We start from the raw sequence: 19534 nt of genomic DNA, 5'->3' as shown, positions 1-19534 counted from the left end.
CCCAGTAGTGCAATGGCAGGGTCGAAGGGAAGCTCTATTTTTAATTTATTGAGGAATCTCCACACTGTTCTCCAAAGAGGCTGCACCAACTTGCATTCCCACCAACAGGCTCTTTTTATTATTATCATCATCACCAATACCATTAATAAAAATGCTCTCCATAGGCACAGAACTTTTGAGACTTCAAGAAAATGTAGATACATAAAATTACCAACCCTATGGTATATATATGACTCCATGGAACTTTAGCTACACTTTCCATCCAAGGACAGGAGCCATCTCTGTGGCACCCTCAACAGGTCATCTGTGTAAGCTGGACTTCAAGACTTTTGAGAGGAAATAGCCAGAAAAGATCACTCCTGGGTAGAGCAAGGCTGTACAGGGCAGAGGTCCCATTACATATGGAAGGCTCCACTATTAAGGAAGACCTCAGAGATGGAAACACACCTATCATTCTTCTTGAACACATTTAAGCCCTCAGACTGCACAGAGGAAGGATCCTGGAGGAGGTCTTCCTAGACCTAAGGAAGGGTGGGCCTGAAGGAAAGGCAGCCAAATGAGCTTCACCCACTCAGAGATAACTGTGGAGGAACAGGAGCCCAGAGTAAGAGCTAACACCAAGAAAATCTGGAAAGTTGTCTCATCTTTGCTTGTAGGTTCATCTGCTACCTTCTTCCCCAACTCTTTGCCTGCAGGTGTAACAGAGAGCTTTGAAATAGAAAAGGACATATGGCTTTGTTTTGTGGGGCAAAGATGTGAAAAAGCTGGAAGGACCAAATCAGTCTCCCCAAGTAGGCTAAAGGCAGGAAGCCCAGAAGAACAAGGGTAGGAACACAGTCACAGAGAAGATGGAGGCAGGCTAGGCTATGAGGCAAGCCAGGAAGGAAGCAAAATAGAGCCCTAAGAGGCAACTTTATCCTGAGAAAGAACCCTGGGGACTCAAGAAGATTCTTCACCGCCATGTCAGCACTTCCATGATCCTATTAGGTCCTCACAATAACAAATACTAGTCAGTGAAAGGACTCATGCAGAATAGGGGGATACATTTTGAAGTCAGACAGACCTGGGTACAAATCCTGGTTCTACCACTTACTAGCTATGTGATATGAGCCCTAGTTTCTTCACCTAGGTAAGGTAATAATGACAGCAAGAAACCTATTGTTAGTCCTGAAGGTGAAATGATTATGTGAGAGAAAAACAGAGCCTGACACATGGTGTATGGGGAGAAAATGGTAAATAACATGACTAAACGTGGTCCTTTTTGATGAAATGTAAACAATATGAGATTCCTAATCAGGAAACCTAGGTCATACTCCTAGATACTACAGATCTCTTCACTTCCTTAGCTGGGCAAGGAAGGTGCTGGAAGACAAATCTTTCAGAGTCTTTGTAGGTTTAAAATCTCCTGACTTCAGACACTAGTAGCACAAGCATCATGAATGGGAAAAAAAGATGGAAACTCTCAACCATCTGTCTCCTCTCCCAACTCCAATAAAATGGCAGCCTGGACAAATAATATCAAGATTGGGTAATATTCTGCTGACCTAGTTAGACAAAGTTAAGAAACTCTTAAATATGTATGAATATTATCAAATGAAAAAGAGAAGGCTGATTCAAGTAGCTGTAATGCATATTAATATCTTATTATTAGCCACTTTAATGTAGGAAATATACTGGAAAATGCCTTTCCTATAAAATACAATTTGGAGAGGAGAATACCTCTATTCTCTTCTCAACTAATAATTGTCTTTTAATGCCAAACTATGGTAAATAAGCCAGAGGAATCAGGTGATACTGGAGGATGAAGTTAAATAATTTAGAAAAAATGAATACAACATGTAATAAATTAATCCAGTAGAAAGCACAATAGAGAAAACAAGGTAGGATTTTTATGTTTCATTTTCTGAAATGATATATCTTTGGGAAGGCAAACAAGAAACTTGAACATTTTCCATAGTTTCCACTTTTAAGAAAGATATGAACTAATATAGATATTCAACAAAAATTATTGAGAACTTACTGTGAACCCAGCAACTGTACAGCCACAAAGAAGAATACAACCCATGTCACAGCAGGCATCGGTACTTTATTCCTTTTCATGGACTTTGTGTGAACATACATTTTTTTTTTCTTGAATGTATACCTAGGAGTGGAATTGCTGGGCCATAAGGTAATTCTATGCTTAACATTTTGAGGAAATGCTAAATGTTTTGCAAAGCAGCTGCACCATTTTATATTCCTATCAGTAATGTATGAGGATCTCAGTTTCTCCATATCATCTCCAACACTTGCTATTGTCTTCCTTTTATTTTTTATTTTTTTTTAAAGATTTTATTTGTTTTTGAGAGAGAAAGAGAGAGCATGCGAGCACATGAGGAGGGGGGAAGGGGAGGGGCAGAGGGAGAAGCAGACTCCCCGATGATCAGAGAGCCCAATGTGGGACTGCATCCCAGGATCCTGGGATCATGACCTGAGCCTAACATAGATGCTTAACTGACTGAGCCACCCAGGTGCCCCTGTCCTTCTTTTATTATTCAGAGGTTGAGATGTGATACTTCACTGAGATTTTAATTTGCATTTCCCCAATGGCAAAAGATGTTAAGTATCTTTTTTTTTATGTTGAGTATCCATTTATGTGCTTATTGGCCATTTTTTTATCTTCTTTGAGAAATGCCTATTTAGATCCAGTACCCATTCTTAAACTTTGTTTTCTTTTTTGTCTTTTTATTGCATTGTAGGAGCTCTTTCTATGTTCTTAATACAAGTTTCTTACCAGATATATGATTTGAAAGTCTTTTCTCACATTCTATAGCTTGTCTTCTCACTTTCTTGATGGTATAATTTTCAGTATAAAAGTTTTTAATTTTGATAAAGTTCAATTTGTATTTCGCTGCTTGTGCTTTTGGTGTCATATCTAAGAAACAATTATTGACTAACCCATGATCACAAAGATACACTCCTAGGTTTTCTTCTAAGAAATTTATAGTGTTACTTCTTACAGATACATCCACATTTCAAGATTATTTTATTTTATTTTATTTTATTGCCAATGACAAAAAGAATAAGGAAGGAAGGAATAAACAGGAAAAGGAGGAACCAGGGGTTAATAGTGCAGTGTTAGAGTAAAAGAAAGAGCAGCAGCAGCTTCACTGGGAGAATGATGAACCACAGGGAGGTCCTGGCAGGTAGTACCTGACCTTTTTCATCCCTCCTTCCCCCACATCCATTAACAGTCCTACAGAGACAAGCAGAGCCTAGGAGAAGGTTACTGCAACTTCAGACACATGGCTGGCTACAGGATTTCCTGTGAAGTTCAACAGCTTGCTCTGGAAAGGAGCACAGATTCTAGCCAGGGGCCATCAGTCAAATCCCACCTGGATTTTCCAATTCCAACTGCCATAGCATGGGTGACTCATAAGTAACGCTCTTCTTTCCAGACCCTGTGCTTTGTCTCTTCCGTGGCCTGTGAACAACATGTCCCATCATATTATTCCCAAGCCATTTCTGGTTGGCACAGTCACTAAAAGTAACACAAGGTGAACTTCTTGAAGGTAAGCTTGCATAGTCTGAATCAATTCTGAGGCTAACATCATGTTGCAAGTTGCCTTAAAATCCTACACTTTTGAAACTTTGATTTTTTTTTTAACACTGAAACAATCTCCTTGAATGCTAATAATAGGATTCTAGGAAAATGTCTGGTTCAGTTATCAAGTCCCCCTGTAACAGGACATTTTTGTAGAAAATGGATAATAATGACTTGCAGCTGATTCTTTTTGCTTTTCCCTAGGAGCCTATAAGAAGTCAGCCCTCGGGCTGCCTGGGTGGCTCAGTGGGTTAAGCCTCTGCCTTCAGCTCAGGTCATGATCTCAGGGTCCTGGTATCGAGTCCCACATCGGGCTCTCTGCTAGGCAGGGAGCCTGCTTCCTCCTCTCTCTCTCTCTACTTGTGATCTCTCTCTGTCAAATAAATAAATCTTAAAAAAAAAAAAAAAGAAGTCAGCCCTCATGCCTGCCTTTCTCAGTTTCTAGCCACTATCTTTGTGATACTTCTGTCCTTTGAGAATGGCCAAGAGATAGCATCAGAACTAGTTAACAGACAGGTTTTATTCTTCCCCTTACCCCTTCTCCTTTTTGTATAAGAGAGGTAATATTTGAGCTCTATCTTGGAGGACTTAATCGGTGAAAGGAGCTCAAAAATATTACCTCACCTATACAGTTCTTAGGAATCTTTACCATGTTCCTATCGTTCCTTCCCCCACCCCCTGCCAAAAACCTATTTCTTAGTTTCTTCTAGCAGCATACCCTTGAAAATTTACTTAACCTCTCTATGCCTGTTTCCTCATCAGCAAAACTGTCATAATAGTAATACCTGCTTCATAAAGTTGCTGAAGGTGATTAAATGATAATAAAGCAGATAGAATAATAGTTGACATGGAGTAAATACTCTAAATGTAAGCTGTTCTCATTTTTATATGACAAATTGTATACCTTCAGGGAGCTTAGAGTCTGTTAAGGGAAATCAGTATTGCAAATGCATTATATCCAAATATTTACAAACAACTCAGGAGGCACTTTCACATCTGTTATCTAATATCCACTAGAAGTGTCTTGTCATGACAATAACCTGAAGCTAAATCACAGTGCCTAGTTAGCAGATGAAGCTTTAAGAGGTTATTTGACATGCCAAAGATATAAGTGGCAGAGCCAAAATTAAAAATCCCAATATGTCTCTAGCCCTGATGATCTTCCTACTTAAAACTATAACAGAATAAGGAGTTTCTATGGATATCTTTTGAAGTGAGGGGTGGGGGGGGACACTAATCTGTGAGGAAAGAGAGGCTAAGTTATTGGCCTGAGGTTACACAGTTAATGAGGGGGAGAGTCAGGACTCTACACCATACAGCTCACATTACTGACTTAGGCATTTAATTTTATTTTCACTGCCTTGTAGGTACTTGGTTAATGTTTGCAGAAAGAACAGACAAATAAGCAAGCTTTGCAGACAGATCTGGGAGTGAGAGGCAGTAGGCTGCGGTGGACAATTGAGGTGTGAGCAGCTGCGCTTCCAGTTAGCACTGTCCCACTAACTCATTGGGTGACTCAGGAGAGTTACCTTCCCTCTCTGGGCACCAGTGTTTCTAGCTGCAGGAAGAGAAATTTGCAAACACTGTTAACAGCTGAGTCCTTTCTTTATTATTCTTTTTTTATTATGTTATGTTAGTCACTGTATAGTACATCATTAGTTTTTGATGTGGTATTCCACGATTCATTGTTTGAGGCCTTTCTTTAAACTAAGTCTATAAGGAAGGCCAGTGAATAGGGCCTGGCATGCATGGTGTGCATGGCAGGGAGGATAAGAGAAGCTAAAGCCCTGACTTCACAGGAGTCCCTCTTTTTCATTCCTCCTCAATGGCATCTATGGTATTGTTCACATCCTAAATTCCACCTTAGGGATATGGATAACATGGTTTTAAATTCCAGAAAATTAAGTTTCTTGTTGGCTTTGACATCCTGTGACTCACAGGAAAGAAATGACCTTGTGTCCTAATGATATATGCCTTCTGATTTAACAAAACAGAAATATGGTTTCAGAGAAAGTGACAAAGTATGACCACACCAAGAGGTACCAGGAGGAATTCTGGCTGTAAGAGCATGGCTTCTCCACCTGCCCCACTCTTATACATACCCTAAATATAAAAATATTCCCTAAACCTATGAACAGAGGAAAACAGAGAATGAGTAATCAAAAGAGTGACAAGTGTTTTAAAGGGAAACAGTTTATTATAGACTCATGTAACAGAGGCTGTCAAACTAGTATGGAGAATTGTATATCAGGAAAGAATTCCAGAAGGAAGTGATGTTCAAGCTGGATCCTGAAAGCAGAATAGAAAGTAGTTAGGCAAAGGGCCATCAAGAAGGAAGATTCCAGGTACATAGGCCAGTCTGTATGCAAGTTAGGAGAGACAATCCATGTCTGATAGAAAGAACTGTAGGGAGGCCAGTGTGGGTAGAACAGAGCAAAATGACAGGGATAAATGAGACAGGCTGAAAAAACAGGCAGAGGCCAGATTATACAGGATCTTATAGACCAAGTTAAGAGTTTGTTATTTTATCTTAACTCACTGAGAGAACAGGGTGTTCAGTGGGTCGTTTTCATGGATACTGAAATTATTCAATATAGTGGCTGTGGAGTAGTGGAAAAGACAATTATGGACCAAAGTTCTCCATGATGAGAGAACTGTCCAAGACAACAGCAGATGACAGCAATAAGGAATGGCAGACTGATGTCATAAGGCTCAAAACGTCTTTTTATAAAAGGAAGAGGAAAGAATGGCCTAAAAATATCAATCTGTTAGCAGAAAGGATGTCATCTGCCAAGCTACCTAAGTAGCGTTCAGTGAAAAGTCTACTGTCTCTTGGTTAGGCAGGTACCAGAGGATCAGTGAGGCAATGAGGACAACACAAGGTTAGGAGGAAGGCTGGAACTTTCTGGGAGCCACTATAATGCTGACGTATTTAGGTGAGCAGAATAGAGAGAGAGCCTACAGGCCTTTTCACCTCACATCTTGTACCTGTTGGTTAAAGAAGCTGTTGTGATTCCCTGAGAGATGCTGATAGTTTGAACTAGGGCGCTGGCAGCAGAGATAAGGAACGGATAGATTCTAAGGATATTGAGTTATAGCATCAATCATACTTGGTAACTGTATACAAGGACTGAATAAAAAGTTAAATAGGACAGGTTTCTGGCACAGGCACCTGGAGTGATGGTGATACATTCACTGGACTAGGCAACTCAGGTCTGGAGCAGGTGTATGTTAATCTGGGTCATTCTCTGCAGCATGAGTAAATCAGGCATGAGGAGGCAGTGGAGAACTCAGGGTCACAATTCCCAGCATCTTTTTTTTTAAATTAAGATTTTATTTATTTATTTATTTGACAGAGAGCAACAGTGAGAGAAGAGAGAGAGAGTGAGCACAAGCAGGGGACCAGGAGAGGGAGAGGGAGAAGCAGGCTCTTCACTGAGCAGAGAGCCTGATGTGGGGCTCGATCCCAGGACCCTGCGATCATGACCTGAGCTGAAGGCAGATGCTTAACAACTGAGCCACCCAGGTGCCCCCAATTCCCAGCATCTTATCTTTAGGGCCTTCCTCACCCAGGGATAATGTTTGGAATGGATGAGTTACCCCTAGCAGTCGGGTAAGGTAGAAGTCCCTCACCAGATGCTGGAAGGATATATCTGCCTCCAATTAACTGAGACTCTTTTTGGAGGGAATAGCAAAAACTATGCCAAGAGAGTGGTGACTTGTGAAGTGGCCTGCTGGAAGGGAGCCAAAACTACTAAGCTTGTTTAATTTGGAGTGTCTGATCAGGACAAGGTTTGGTGCAGATGGGGGTCCAAAGAACTCTCCTGAGAGGTGGATTAGGGAATGATAATTGAGATAACTAACTTCAAACAATTACTCAATTTAAAACCCAGCCAAAAACATGTAATTATTTTTCATATATTTGTTTGGCCATGTTGCCAGCTGCAATTCCATAATGTTTTACTTCAAAGGGGAAGAAAGAACAATGGGGAAGGAATAGAAAGAATGGAAGGGAGCTACTTTATTTTGAAATTACCCTACTGATAAGAATGGTGCTGGCCCTCTCTACTTTCTTTTCTGTGTTACTGTCTTCTGTCCTCTGACTTGGCTGTCCATGGTTCCCTCCAGCTACCTTCTGAGATCCTGGCTTTTCTTCACAAGTCCACATAAGGACTATGGTAGAAGCTGCCAGGCTCCATATCTTAAACCCTTCCAATCTCATTATACTTGCCCACTTTGCTCCTAAAACTAAATAGAATTTAACTGAGTTGACTTGGAGGCAGGTAAAACCTTGTTCACTTAGATGGCTTATGCTACTGGAGTTAGTAGCATAATCAAGCTCAAGGACTGATATAGAATTGATTTTTTTAAAATGCCAATCCAGGCATTCCAGAAAAGCCTCTGGTAATATGCATGGATCTCTGTCCTTGGTCTCAGGTTTCACCCTTTTAAACACTTATACATTTCTATTAATGCTTAAAACATATATACTTTAAAAAATCTTAGTGAAGACACTAATAGTACAGATAAGAGAATCCAAGAATCAAAATGATCACAGCAAGCTAGAATGAAGGGTTAAAACCAAGAGCAGGACAACTGTAAGGGTTCACAATTATACTTGTAAAATATAGGCTAATGTGTTATCCTGGATTAGATCCTGGGACAGAAAAGAACATCAGTGGAAAAACTGAGGATATCTGAATATAGTTTTGTAGTTTAGTTAATAGTATCATATCAATGTTAATTTATTTGTTTTGACAATGCTCCATGGTTGTGTATGATTTGTGTAACATTAGAGGAAACTGGGTGAAGTTATCTTTTCAATTTATATTTTATATTATCTTTTCAATTTTTTCCCTTTTATTAAGATTAAATGATTGTTTAAAAAGTGTGCCAAACTATATAGAAATCAACATCCTTCCCCACAATTCTGTGCATCTGGGACTATAGTAATGTCACTATCCCTGCACCACATGTTCAAATTAACATTCTCAGGTCACAACAATAAGTCTTCCCAAAGGGAACCTTCTGGAAAAATAAATTATTTCCTCAGCCCATATTTCTCTCTTTTTGTAGAAAGCACCAGCAATCTATCCAAGAAGTATATATTGTGAAGTAAGGTGGGGATCCACCAGCAAGCCCACAGTTGTTGACAGCCATAAGATTAGAAATAAGCACAAAGGGGTAGGTCAACATTGGCAAAAAATCCCATGACAGCTCGGGAATAACTCTTCATTTCATACATGGTGGAAACCCCACTGTCCAGTGCATAGGTACTGTCAAGGTAGGCTGGTGAGTTTCAGAGCCACAAAGAAATTATGTCACCTTGGAGGTGAGGAATAAGACCCACAAAAATCCTAGGATGCTCTCTTCCTGATACATGGTTACAATGGAGTCACAAAGTCCACAGTACTTGGATCCTCTGCCAGTGAATTGTACCACAGATCTCAGAGTGATCATGTGGAAGGGATGTGTGATGAGGGTAGCAGCAGAACAAGCCATCATCTCTTGATTTGTCTTCTTGATAACTTGGTTGAAGGAAGATGTGGCTTCTTTTTGCACATTTTCAGGGCCTATTTCCTCAACCTTCTCACACTACCCGATAAAGCTGTAAAATGTTACCATGGACCACAGTTCCAAGGACCCCTGAACATAGCTTTGGAGTTAAGTCTATGAACAACCCACGCTTCCCACTAATGCTAACAAAATGCTGAGCATAACAAAACAGACCAGGGAACTGACATACTTGTTGCCCAAAAATATTTTGTCCTTTTATTGGAGGAAGAGGCTTATTTTCTACCTGAATAAGTACTTTCATGTACATGAGTGTCTGGAACACAAAGGTGAGACAGGAGACCAGGAGCACCTGACTAGCGGTGACTGTCATGATGGCACCTGCAGATGGTCAACTTGTTTTTTTATAAATCTAAAATTATTTAAAAAGGGGTGCCTGGGTGGCTCAGTGGGTTAAGCCTCTACCTTTGGCTCAGGTCATGATCGCAGGGTCCTGGGATCAAATCCCACATTGGGCTCTCTGCTCAGCAGGAAGCCTGCTTCCCCTCCGCCCCCTCTCTGCCTGTCTCTCTGCCTAGTTGTGATCTCTGTCAAATAAATAAATAAAATCTTTTAAAAAATATTTTAAAATATAAGGTTTATTTTAAAAAATCAGAGGAATTAAAATCGCCTTACTTAAGGAACAACAACAAAAATCAACTACAGGAAGACTTCACTGTTAAAAGAAGCTAATGTAAACCCTTGTTACACTTCTAGAGATCTAGCATTCAGAACAAGAGAGGCAATAGTCCTATTCTGCTGTAGAAGGCTTATATTACCTATAAATTTTTACATTCAGTTCTGATATTTTATAAAGGAAGTTAACGACATAGATTATGTCCAGAGAACAACAAAGAAGGCACAAAGTTTAGAAACCACAGAATTTGCAGAAATGTACAATTATGGGGGCAGAGGAGGAAAAAAGGGACTAGTCTATAGAGGACTCAGGAGGGGGTGTGGTCACTGGCTTGCTATCTTTGCAGACCTGTACTGGGGCTATAGGAGCAAGTATGCGCTGCAAAGTAGACCCAGAGGGTGGAGCTAGAGTCAAGGAGAGAGGTTACAGGGAGGTGGCTCTTTCTGGGAATGCTGAACTTTTTTCTCTTTGAAATGGGGCTCAGGCTGACTCAAAAAATGTGTGAGCAGAGGCTGAAAAGTCATATTTCTGGAATGTTAAGAGAAGATACTGGTCTATACAATTTGGGTCCTTGCCCATAGGAGATTCCTAATATATTTGCTAAATTTGAATGTCACCTCTAGTCTTCGCCAACTCTAGAGATTGTGTGAGATCTTAATTAAGGTCAGAAAGACCAGCTTTTAAGGCATTTCTATGGCATTCTCATTTTTATTTATTTTTTAATTTTTAAAAAAATATTTTATTAATTTATTTGACAGAGAGAAAGAGAGATCACAAGTAGGCAGAAAGGTATGCAGAGGGAGAGGGAGAAGCAGGCTCCCTGCAGAGCAGAGAGCCTGATGCAGGGTTCGATTCCAGGACCCCGAGATCATGACCTGAGCCGAAGGCAGAGGCTTAACCCACTGAGCCACCCAGGGGCCCTTCATTTTTATACATGATGTTGTGGTGATAATTTTCCTTCAGGTACTTTTGGCAAACAATTATCTCTGTCTATAGGAGGAAAAAAAGGCAGCTGGAAAGACAGGCAGATCTGCTGTCACCAGTAAGTGCAGCCTGGAAATGGAAGAGTTAAGTGCCACAATGATCATGATCCTTCCAGCCTGGTTCCTCACTGTCCTTAGGATAAAGTCCAAATTCTTTAGGCTGGTATTCAAGGCACTCCTGGGCCAGCCTCCACCTACCTCTCCTTCTTTCTCCATTGCTAATCCTTCTGTTCTTCTTAGGCTGATCCTGTGCTCTTGTCATGGGGAACCATACAAAACTGTCAGGACTTAACCATGTGTCTCAGCCTCTATATCCATATTTTGATTCTCAGTTCAAGATACCTTTGACTTAAGGCTTTGTTTCCTTCCTTGTGCCCCTTCTCTGCCCACTACTTCTATCATATCAAGTCTCTTACCATCACTGCCATTATTAGTTTTTACATCTGTGTTGCCCACACTGAATACTTCTCAGGGACAAGGTGTGTTTGGTAGTCATCTTTCTGTCTCCATCACCCAGTATAGAGCCTGACAGGTAGAAGGTATGCATCAGATATCTGTAGTATTGAAGAATGGCTTTGCACGAGTTTAGTAAATGAATATATAGGTGAAAAACTTATTTCCCCATCCAGTACTGGTTTAGAGTCCATTTTTTGGAGTCTGTAAAAGTTTGGCTTCAAGTTCCAACTTTATGGTACAAATTAATCATCTGATTGTATCTCAGTTTTTAAAAATGGAAATGGAAGAAGATAATACTAATATATCTCAGAGCTTAAATTCTTCTAAGTGAACCCTTCACCCCAAAATTCGTTCCCTTTCCTGATTTAATTTATAGAATATTGTCTGTCTCTTTCTATTAGAATATAAGCCCCGTGAAGGCACGGATTTCTGCCTGGTTTTCACTGCTATTTCCCTAGAACCTAGACCATGCTGGTTCAATGTTAGACATTCAATAACAGTATGAATCACATAATAGGGTTGTTGTGAGGAATCAGTGACATAATGTGTGTGACGATCATAGCATTGGACCTAGCACATGTTAAGCATTCAATAACTACCAGTATTATAAATTAAGGACAGATTAAGAGGCAACATTATAGCAGGCTGATCTTTGACTCAGAACACACAATCAGGATCTCATGAACGTTTGAGCCATAATTTATGTCGTAATTGGAAAAGATACTTGAAATAATCTGGTCTGACTTTCTGCAGCCTAAAGAGAAGTACTTTTCTCAAAGTCACAGAGCTAGCCAGTGCCAGAAATTAGACAGTAGTTTTCCCATATAAATGATTTTCCAGTGATTCCTTAAAATACACTATCAGATTATTTTCTTTGTTAGACACTTCCTTTTGGCAAATATCCCTAAGTACAGGAGTGGCTCTCTATCTAATCCTATCAAAACATACACACACACACACACACACACACACACACACACACACCATGCATGCAGAGTTAGGTGTTCATCTAATTAGTCCAATGATGAATGAAAATAATACCATATTTTACTGTGTCTGACAGTACAAGGGTTATACAATTGAAAAACTAATATTTGTCAATTAAAATCTACTTCTGGTTATGTTGGAGTGTATTGGTAAATCCTATTTCCAGAAAACAAATATAAAGCTGGAAAAAACTGACACAACCATTTAAGTGTTTTGGAAATTGACCAAAGACATACAACAATCTCAAAACTGTTGTGCTTTAAAACTTCTGAACTTTGGATAATAATAAGAATCTGTGATATGCTGTGGTTGTTCCATCTCCCCCAAGCTTGGTGAATGCAGGGTTCTGTTAGGGCAGTAAGGAGGACTGGAAGTTTTTCTGTCATAGTTAAAGGGATTCAATTTGGAAAAGTGGGCAGTGCCCACAGCTGGAAGTATTGTTTGTGGAAACTATCACCACAGAGGTTGGCACGTAAGGAGGGCCTGCATTTGCATAGCTGTGACAAACACATGCCTGGCTGAGACTGGGTGCAAGCTCAGTAGAGACCTGAGAAGGCTCAAGCCAGTCACACACTCCTGAACAACCCTGAAGCTGCACAAATGCTCATGGTAAACACAATATAGAAAGGAAAGTAAAAGCCAGGGCAGATTTGAAAATTGCCCAAATTTTGACTGTGTGCCCCATTCCCACATACAGATCTATTGACAGAGGAAGCCCAGGGTAGGTGACCACAAACTCAGCCCAATAATAGCTGACCATTAACCTACAGAGACACAGGGTTGACTCCCTAAGAATCCATACTTAAAAATCGGAAAGAAAAAAAGAAAAATGGAGCAGAGGCACAAGTGAAAGATACCAAGATAATTCACAGGTAAAGGTCAGTCTTTTCTACAAGCAGTGCTAGAACAATTGAATATATGTGGGCAAAAAAATATGAGCTAGGCCCTTACCTCATGCCATACATATAAAAAATAATTCAAAATCAATCACAGACTGAGATGTAAGCAAAATCATTAAAACTTTTAAAAGAAACATGGGGGGAAATCTTTGTGGTCTCCAGTTGGGCAAAGAATTCTTAGATAAGAATCCAAAGCATGATCCATAAGAAAAAAACTTGATAAATTAGACTGCGAATTTTAAAACATCTGTTCTTCAAAAGATATAGTGAAGAGAATAAACAGATAAGGCATACGGCATAGATTAGATGGAAATATTTGCAAAGCATGTATCAGACAAAGATCTTGCATTAAGAATATATAAAGAACTCTCAAAACTCATTATAAGGACACAAATAACCCAATATTTTTAAGTGAGCAAGATTTAAACTGACACTTTATTAAAGAAGATACATGAATGGCAAATTAGCCCATGATGAGATAACCAACATAATAGTCATTAGGGCAATACAATTTAAAATCACAATGAGATACCACTACATACCCACTAAAATGACTAGAATAAAAAACAGATAATTCCAAGTGTTAGCAAAAACATGGAGAAACTATAACCCTCTCTCCTATATTTCTAGTAGGAGATGGCACTACTAACATGGAACACATGTTTTTCTTTTTAAAAATTCGACAGCTTTTTTTTTTTTTTTTTTTTTTTTTTTTTGTTTTTTTTTTTAGAGAGAGAGAGAGCATGAGAGGAGAGAGGTTAGTGGGAGAAGCAGACTCCCTGCTGAGGAGGGAGCTGGATGTGGGACTCCATCCCAGGACTCCAGGATCATGACCTGAGCTGAATGAATAACATCATTATTCATAATAGCCACAACTAGAGAATAACAAAATATGGTATGTATCTTTTCAATAGAATACTATTCAGCACTAAAAATGAACTACTGATACATGATACAACATGGCTAAACCTCAAAAATATAATGCTAAGTGAAAGATGCTGGATGTAAATGATTTCATTTATATAAAATTTTAAGAGATGGCAAATTTATAGTGTCAGAGAAGATCAGTAGTTGCTAGGGTTGGGAGTAGAAGTGAGCATTAACAAAGGAACTTTTTGGGATGATGGAACTGTTCTAAAACAATTATGGTGATAGTATAAAACTCTATAAATTTACTAAAAATCATAGAACTGTACCCTTATAATGGATAAATTATATGGTATATTAATTATACCTCAATAAAGACAAGAACAATTAAGATAACAGGAACAACAAGAAAAGATTTTTCCCATAATATATTTATTTAAATGTCAGATTGCAGCATTGATGGATGTTCAAAGGGATTTTGTTTGGTTAGAAGGGGCCAGTAGTGAATAACAAAATAAGATGCCATTTTGGATGACATAGTTTGTAGCAATAGTAGCTATGGACATGGTGATTAATAGTTCCAGCACTATTCAAAATCTTGCTTTCTGCCTACTTTCCCTAAGATCTGGAAGTTGGCATGTTTAGCCTTCCCACTTATAATTATCCTCCCTCTAAATTGGAATACGGATTAACTAATTATAGTTGTGTCTTCAGACACGAACCATACCAAATACCCTGGTAATGAAGAATTGTCCTGTCTGCAAAAGTATGCCAGAAAGCCTTAAAGTCTCTGGCACATGCTTTGAGGTCCAACCCATAGGGTTTCCCTAAAACAGGTTGGCCAGCATAGGTATACCCTATACTTCCATTAACTTTAATTTCTTAAAATGCTGTTTTGGATAAGGTAATCTCTTAATCTACTGAGGCTCTCAGTTGGTGCAATGTAGAAAGTGTCAGTGGTCTATCAAAACACCAGGATGTGGTGTTAGAAGCCATAGGCTTAAATTTTGTCTCTGACATGAACTAGCTGTATAACTCTAGGTAAGTAACTTATTCTTTAGCCTAAGATTATTTATCACCCAAAATGGGATAATTTTGCCTACTCCATAAAACTTTTGTGAGAAATAAGCAAGATGACATGCATAAGGTACTTGACCCCACATCTACAAGTACCCCCTCCAATTCCTTAATACTACAATTAAAGCTTTCTAGAATTTGGCCCCGATATTCCAATCTAGAAGATTATCCCAATCTCCCAGGAGGAAGATTCCCTATTCTAACCAAACCAGACTTCTAACCAATTGTCACCATGCAATGACTGGCTGTATCCTGCTGTCTATGCTGTCTTCTCCCCAACTCTGTATTTAGTATTTCTACCCATCTTGTAAGACTCAGCTTAAAGCCTATCTTCTCCCTGATGGTTTGTCTGACCATTAACTCTCTAACAACTCAGGAGATCCTTAATTATATGCTTTAAAATATTACTATTTGAATATGTCTGATTTCCTCAGGTATAGAATACATTTCTGGAAGAACACCAAGATTTGTTTTATATCCCCCAAGGCTCCTCACAAAGTCTGAAGACAAGGGTCTCAACTTGTTTCTCGTTCTCTCTCTCTCTTTTTTTTTTTTTTTTTTCCCAGAGGAGTTCCTCAAAGAATAATTTGAAAACACCATTCAAGTCCAACTTTTTCATCTTATGGATAAAAAACTTGTCCCCAGAAAGGGTAAGTAACATTCAAGGTCATATGAGTAATTTGGTATTAGAGCTGAAAACAAAATTCAGGCTTCCTGTGGCAGGGATATCAGGCTGTCGTTCAATATCAGTTTTCCTATGTATCTATAGGACTACCAATTTTTTGCTGGAAACATGGTCACCCAGAATGAAGACTTCATGTCTCATCCTTCCTTTGAGAAGAGTGGATATGAGTTCTATGAAATGGAATAGAAGAGAAAGTGCTATGTAACTGTATCTTCTCCTTTCTCCCCATATCTTCTTAAACCTCTGTCTAAAACACAGATATGATGGTAGAATTCCATCCTGGATCCACACTGGATTCATTCTTCCATTCATTCAATAATCCATTTAATAGCCGTTGAGTATGCACCTACATTCTGTCTGGCATAAATCTAAGAAGGGGCTTGAGGGGATACAGGAATGAAATATACAAATCCTGCCCTTAAAATTAGAAGTCACAAGTATTGAATGAACTTATCACCGTCTTAACTCATATCACAATTCACAAGTCTGGAGAACACTCATCTCAGAATTTCTCTGAAAGTCTTATCTTAGATAATCTCTCTATTTCCAGTAATAAATTATTGATCAATCTATATGTATTTATATGTTCTACTTGCTTCTCTCAATTCACTCTCTGTCTTTCTCTATTTTCTCCACTGACTGGGGTGGCTTATCTGTATGGACTACATCAATGGGTTCTCTTGTCTTCTGACTTCTGGTTGGGTTGGTCAAAAAGGACACCAGTAGGAAATCAGAGGGAAGTAAGAGAATGAGTTCTATGCATTTATTTTTCTCAGCTCCCTCCCCGTGGGGTCATCTCAGGCTAACTTTGTTCCTTAACTGAAGGTCACTGTTCCACTCAATGTTGCCCACTAAATGGCTCTCTACTATTGGGTTCTGATAACCATTCCTTCCCTTCACACCCTTTGAACTGTTACTAGCCCCAGGGAAATGCACTATATCCTGTGGTTTCCCTACACACGGCCCACATCTTGTAAATAGCCCATTTATTAAGCTCCCCTTGAATTATCCTAATGTGAGGCTGCCATCTGTTTCCTGCTAGCATGCTGACTGATACACCATGGTCCCAATTTTCAATTAGAAATATATAGGCACCAGATACCCATGCACCCACCAGAACCACTGTTAGGAAGACAGAATTAAGGGAAGATATTTTGCAAAATCTTAGTGCATACTTCTGTCTATCTGAGACTACAAGAACATCATCGTGACCACTAGCTTTTAAGATCAGATTTGGCTCTCAGGTACCTGAGCCATACACAAGCCTTCTTTATTTCTCTCCTCTTTTTGGGTATGCTAGACTAGACTCTACATCTTTTAAACAGCCTTGTCTTGAAAGCTTTCATTTAGAAGTGGGGCTCCCTTCTAGGTGGAACTCACAGTCCCCAATTTTCCACCATGTATCAGATATTGCCAATTCCACCAGCTTTCATTTAGAAGTGGGGCTCCCTTCTAGGTGGAACTCACAGTCCCCAATTTTCCACCATGTATCAGATATTGCCAATTCCACCAGTACCCTCACTTAGGATCTTTAAAGTATTCAATATGCCTATTTTAGGGGCACAGCTCACAGTTCTTAAAGAAAGAAACATAAAAACAATTAATCACCCACTTATCCATTATAAGTAACTGAAGTATCATTGACCACAGAGAACAATAGTAGGCAGAACAATGCAGGCCTTTCCCAAAATGTGCAAGTCCTAATCCCAGAAAACTATGAATACGTTACTTTATATGACAAAAGAGACTTTACCAAAGTGACTAAGTTAAAGATCTTTAGATGGAGATATTATCCTGGATTATCTGGATGAGCCCAACATAATCACAAGGGTCCTTATAAGTAAAAGAGGGAGGCAGGAGATTCAGTGTCAGAGTGATGCATCATGAGAAAGACTCGACCAACCATTGCTGGCTTTGAAGATGTAAGGGAACTACAAGCTAAGAAATGCAAACAGCCTCTAGAAGCTGGAAAGAACAGGGAAATAAATTCTCTCCTGGAACCTCCAAAAGGTATGTAGACCTGCTGATACCTTGATTTTAGCCCAGTGAGACCAATTTCAGACTTCTCCTGCACTGTAAGATAATAAATTTGTGTTTGTGGTAAGTCACCAAGTTCATGGCAATTTGTTATGCCAGCAATAGGAAACTAATACAGAATGTAAGACTGAAATCTCCAGACCCGGAGAACTAAACCTGGGAAGGAAGAAGGATTGGGAACTGATGGAGGGCAGTGATGGAACATGTCGTGGGCAGCACAGCCAAATTGTGTACCACTTGTTAACCTGCACTGCAGGCAAGCTGAATTCATTAAAAGACAAACGTATTTTTTATCTCAGAGGCTCACACTCATAAAATGCTTTCATGCCTTTAACATGCCTGTAACACCTGGTAGGAGCCTCCTTGTTTTCTCACCAGAGTTTTTGTATCTTGTTAGAGAGTCTTATCAGCTTCAATTCAGAAGGACAAGCCTCTGTCTCATATCTTATTCTGTGACTTACTGTTGGCCACAGAGGCAAAGAATGGCACAATAAAAATAATTATTCTTAAAAGTTCCAGAGCATATACAAAGCATTAATATCCATTGTCTGCATTCTATTAAAACCCGCTGCTAAGCTCCTCCCCCAAGGCTGCCTGTTTCTGAGTAGGCCTTACCACGCTCTGACCCAGCTGCTCCCGAAAGAAGTAATCCATGTTTCTCTTTTGCAGGCTGTCAAGGTAATGCTGAAAGCGTGTGTATGTATATGGATAGCAGTAAGCAAACTGATAAATATCTTCTTCTCGGTCAAAACAAAATGCAAAGGACATCACGTAATTCTTCCTATGGTCCGGGCACCGGTAGTAGTAAACATTTTTAGGTGGCAGCCTTTGCCTGAAGATACAAACAAAAAAATGTGGGCATATCAGACAATCATTTAAGCTTCAAAAGGTAATAAACAGGAAAAGAAAAACTATAACATCAAGAACTCCATGTGGTACCTGGGAACAACAATCATACCATCTATGGTCAAAAAGAGACCAGGATTTGGCAGCATTTTGTTCAAATTCCAGCCCTACCCTTTATTAGCTGTTTGGACAATGCAAAGTTAAACAAAGATTTTAGTCATTGCTTACTCTTATTTTGAGCACTTATTATATGCCTAGGCATTGTACTAGATTCTTGAGGTATAATGGTAAGTAAGATAGGCAACACATTTGTCCTCATGGAGTCTATACTCTTGTGGGGAAGCAGTCAACGAAATATTAACAATAATACACAATATAGTTACAGACTCTTTATTTTAAATTTTTTAATTAATTTCTTTTTTCTAAAATTTATTTCTTTTCAGCGTAACAGAATTCATTGTTTATGCACCACACCCAGTGCTCCATGCAATACATGCCCTCCTTAATACCCACCACCTGGCTCCCCCAACCTCCCACCCCCTGCCCCTTCAAAACCCTCAGATTGTTTTTCAGAGTCCATAGTCTCTCATGGTTCACCTCCCCTTCCAATTTCCCTCAACTCCATTCTCTCCATCTCCCTATGTTCTCCATGCTATTTGTTATGCTCCACAAATAAGTGAAACCATATGATAATTGACTTCCTCTGCTTGACTTATTTCACTCAGCATAATCTCTTCCAGTCCCGTCCATGTTGCTACAAAAGCTGGGTATTCATCCTTTCTGATGGAGGCATAATACTCCATAGTGTATATGGACCACATCTTCCTTATCCATTCGTCCGTTGAAGGGCATCTTGGTTCTTTCCACAGTTTGGTGGCCGTGGCCATTGCTGCTATAAACATTGGGGTACAGATGGCCCTTCTT

At 39.4% G+C, this 19534-nt stretch overlaps 1 protein-coding gene and 1 pseudogene across 3 annotated transcripts in view; both read right to left on the bottom strand.

Annotated features, from left to right (window-relative positions):
• AGBL4 (ATP/GTP binding protein like 4) overlaps positions 1 to 19534 on the bottom strand; it is a 1476328-nt gene that overhangs the window by 475426 nt on the left and 981368 nt on the right. For all 3 annotated transcript variants that reach the window (XM_032846637.1, XM_032846636.1, XM_032846638.1), the window contains exon 5: positions 18380 to 18596. In XM_032846637.1, coding sequence (XP_032702528.1) covers positions 18380 to 18596 — 217 coding nt within the window. The remainder of the gene's footprint in view (positions 1 to 18379; positions 18597 to 19534) is intronic.
• On the bottom strand, positions 8561 to 9470 carry LOC116860577 (annotated as a pseudogene).

The sequence above is a fragment of the Lontra canadensis genome, unplaced genomic scaffold (genome assembly GCF_010015895.1).
Source record: "Lontra canadensis isolate GAN:19392208 unplaced genomic scaffold, GSC_riverotter_1.0 scaffold179, whole genome shotgun sequence".
Lineage (NCBI taxonomy): Eukaryota > Metazoa > Chordata > Mammalia > Carnivora > Mustelidae > Lontra > Lontra canadensis.
This window is presented reverse-complemented; position numbering and strand designations above follow the sequence as displayed.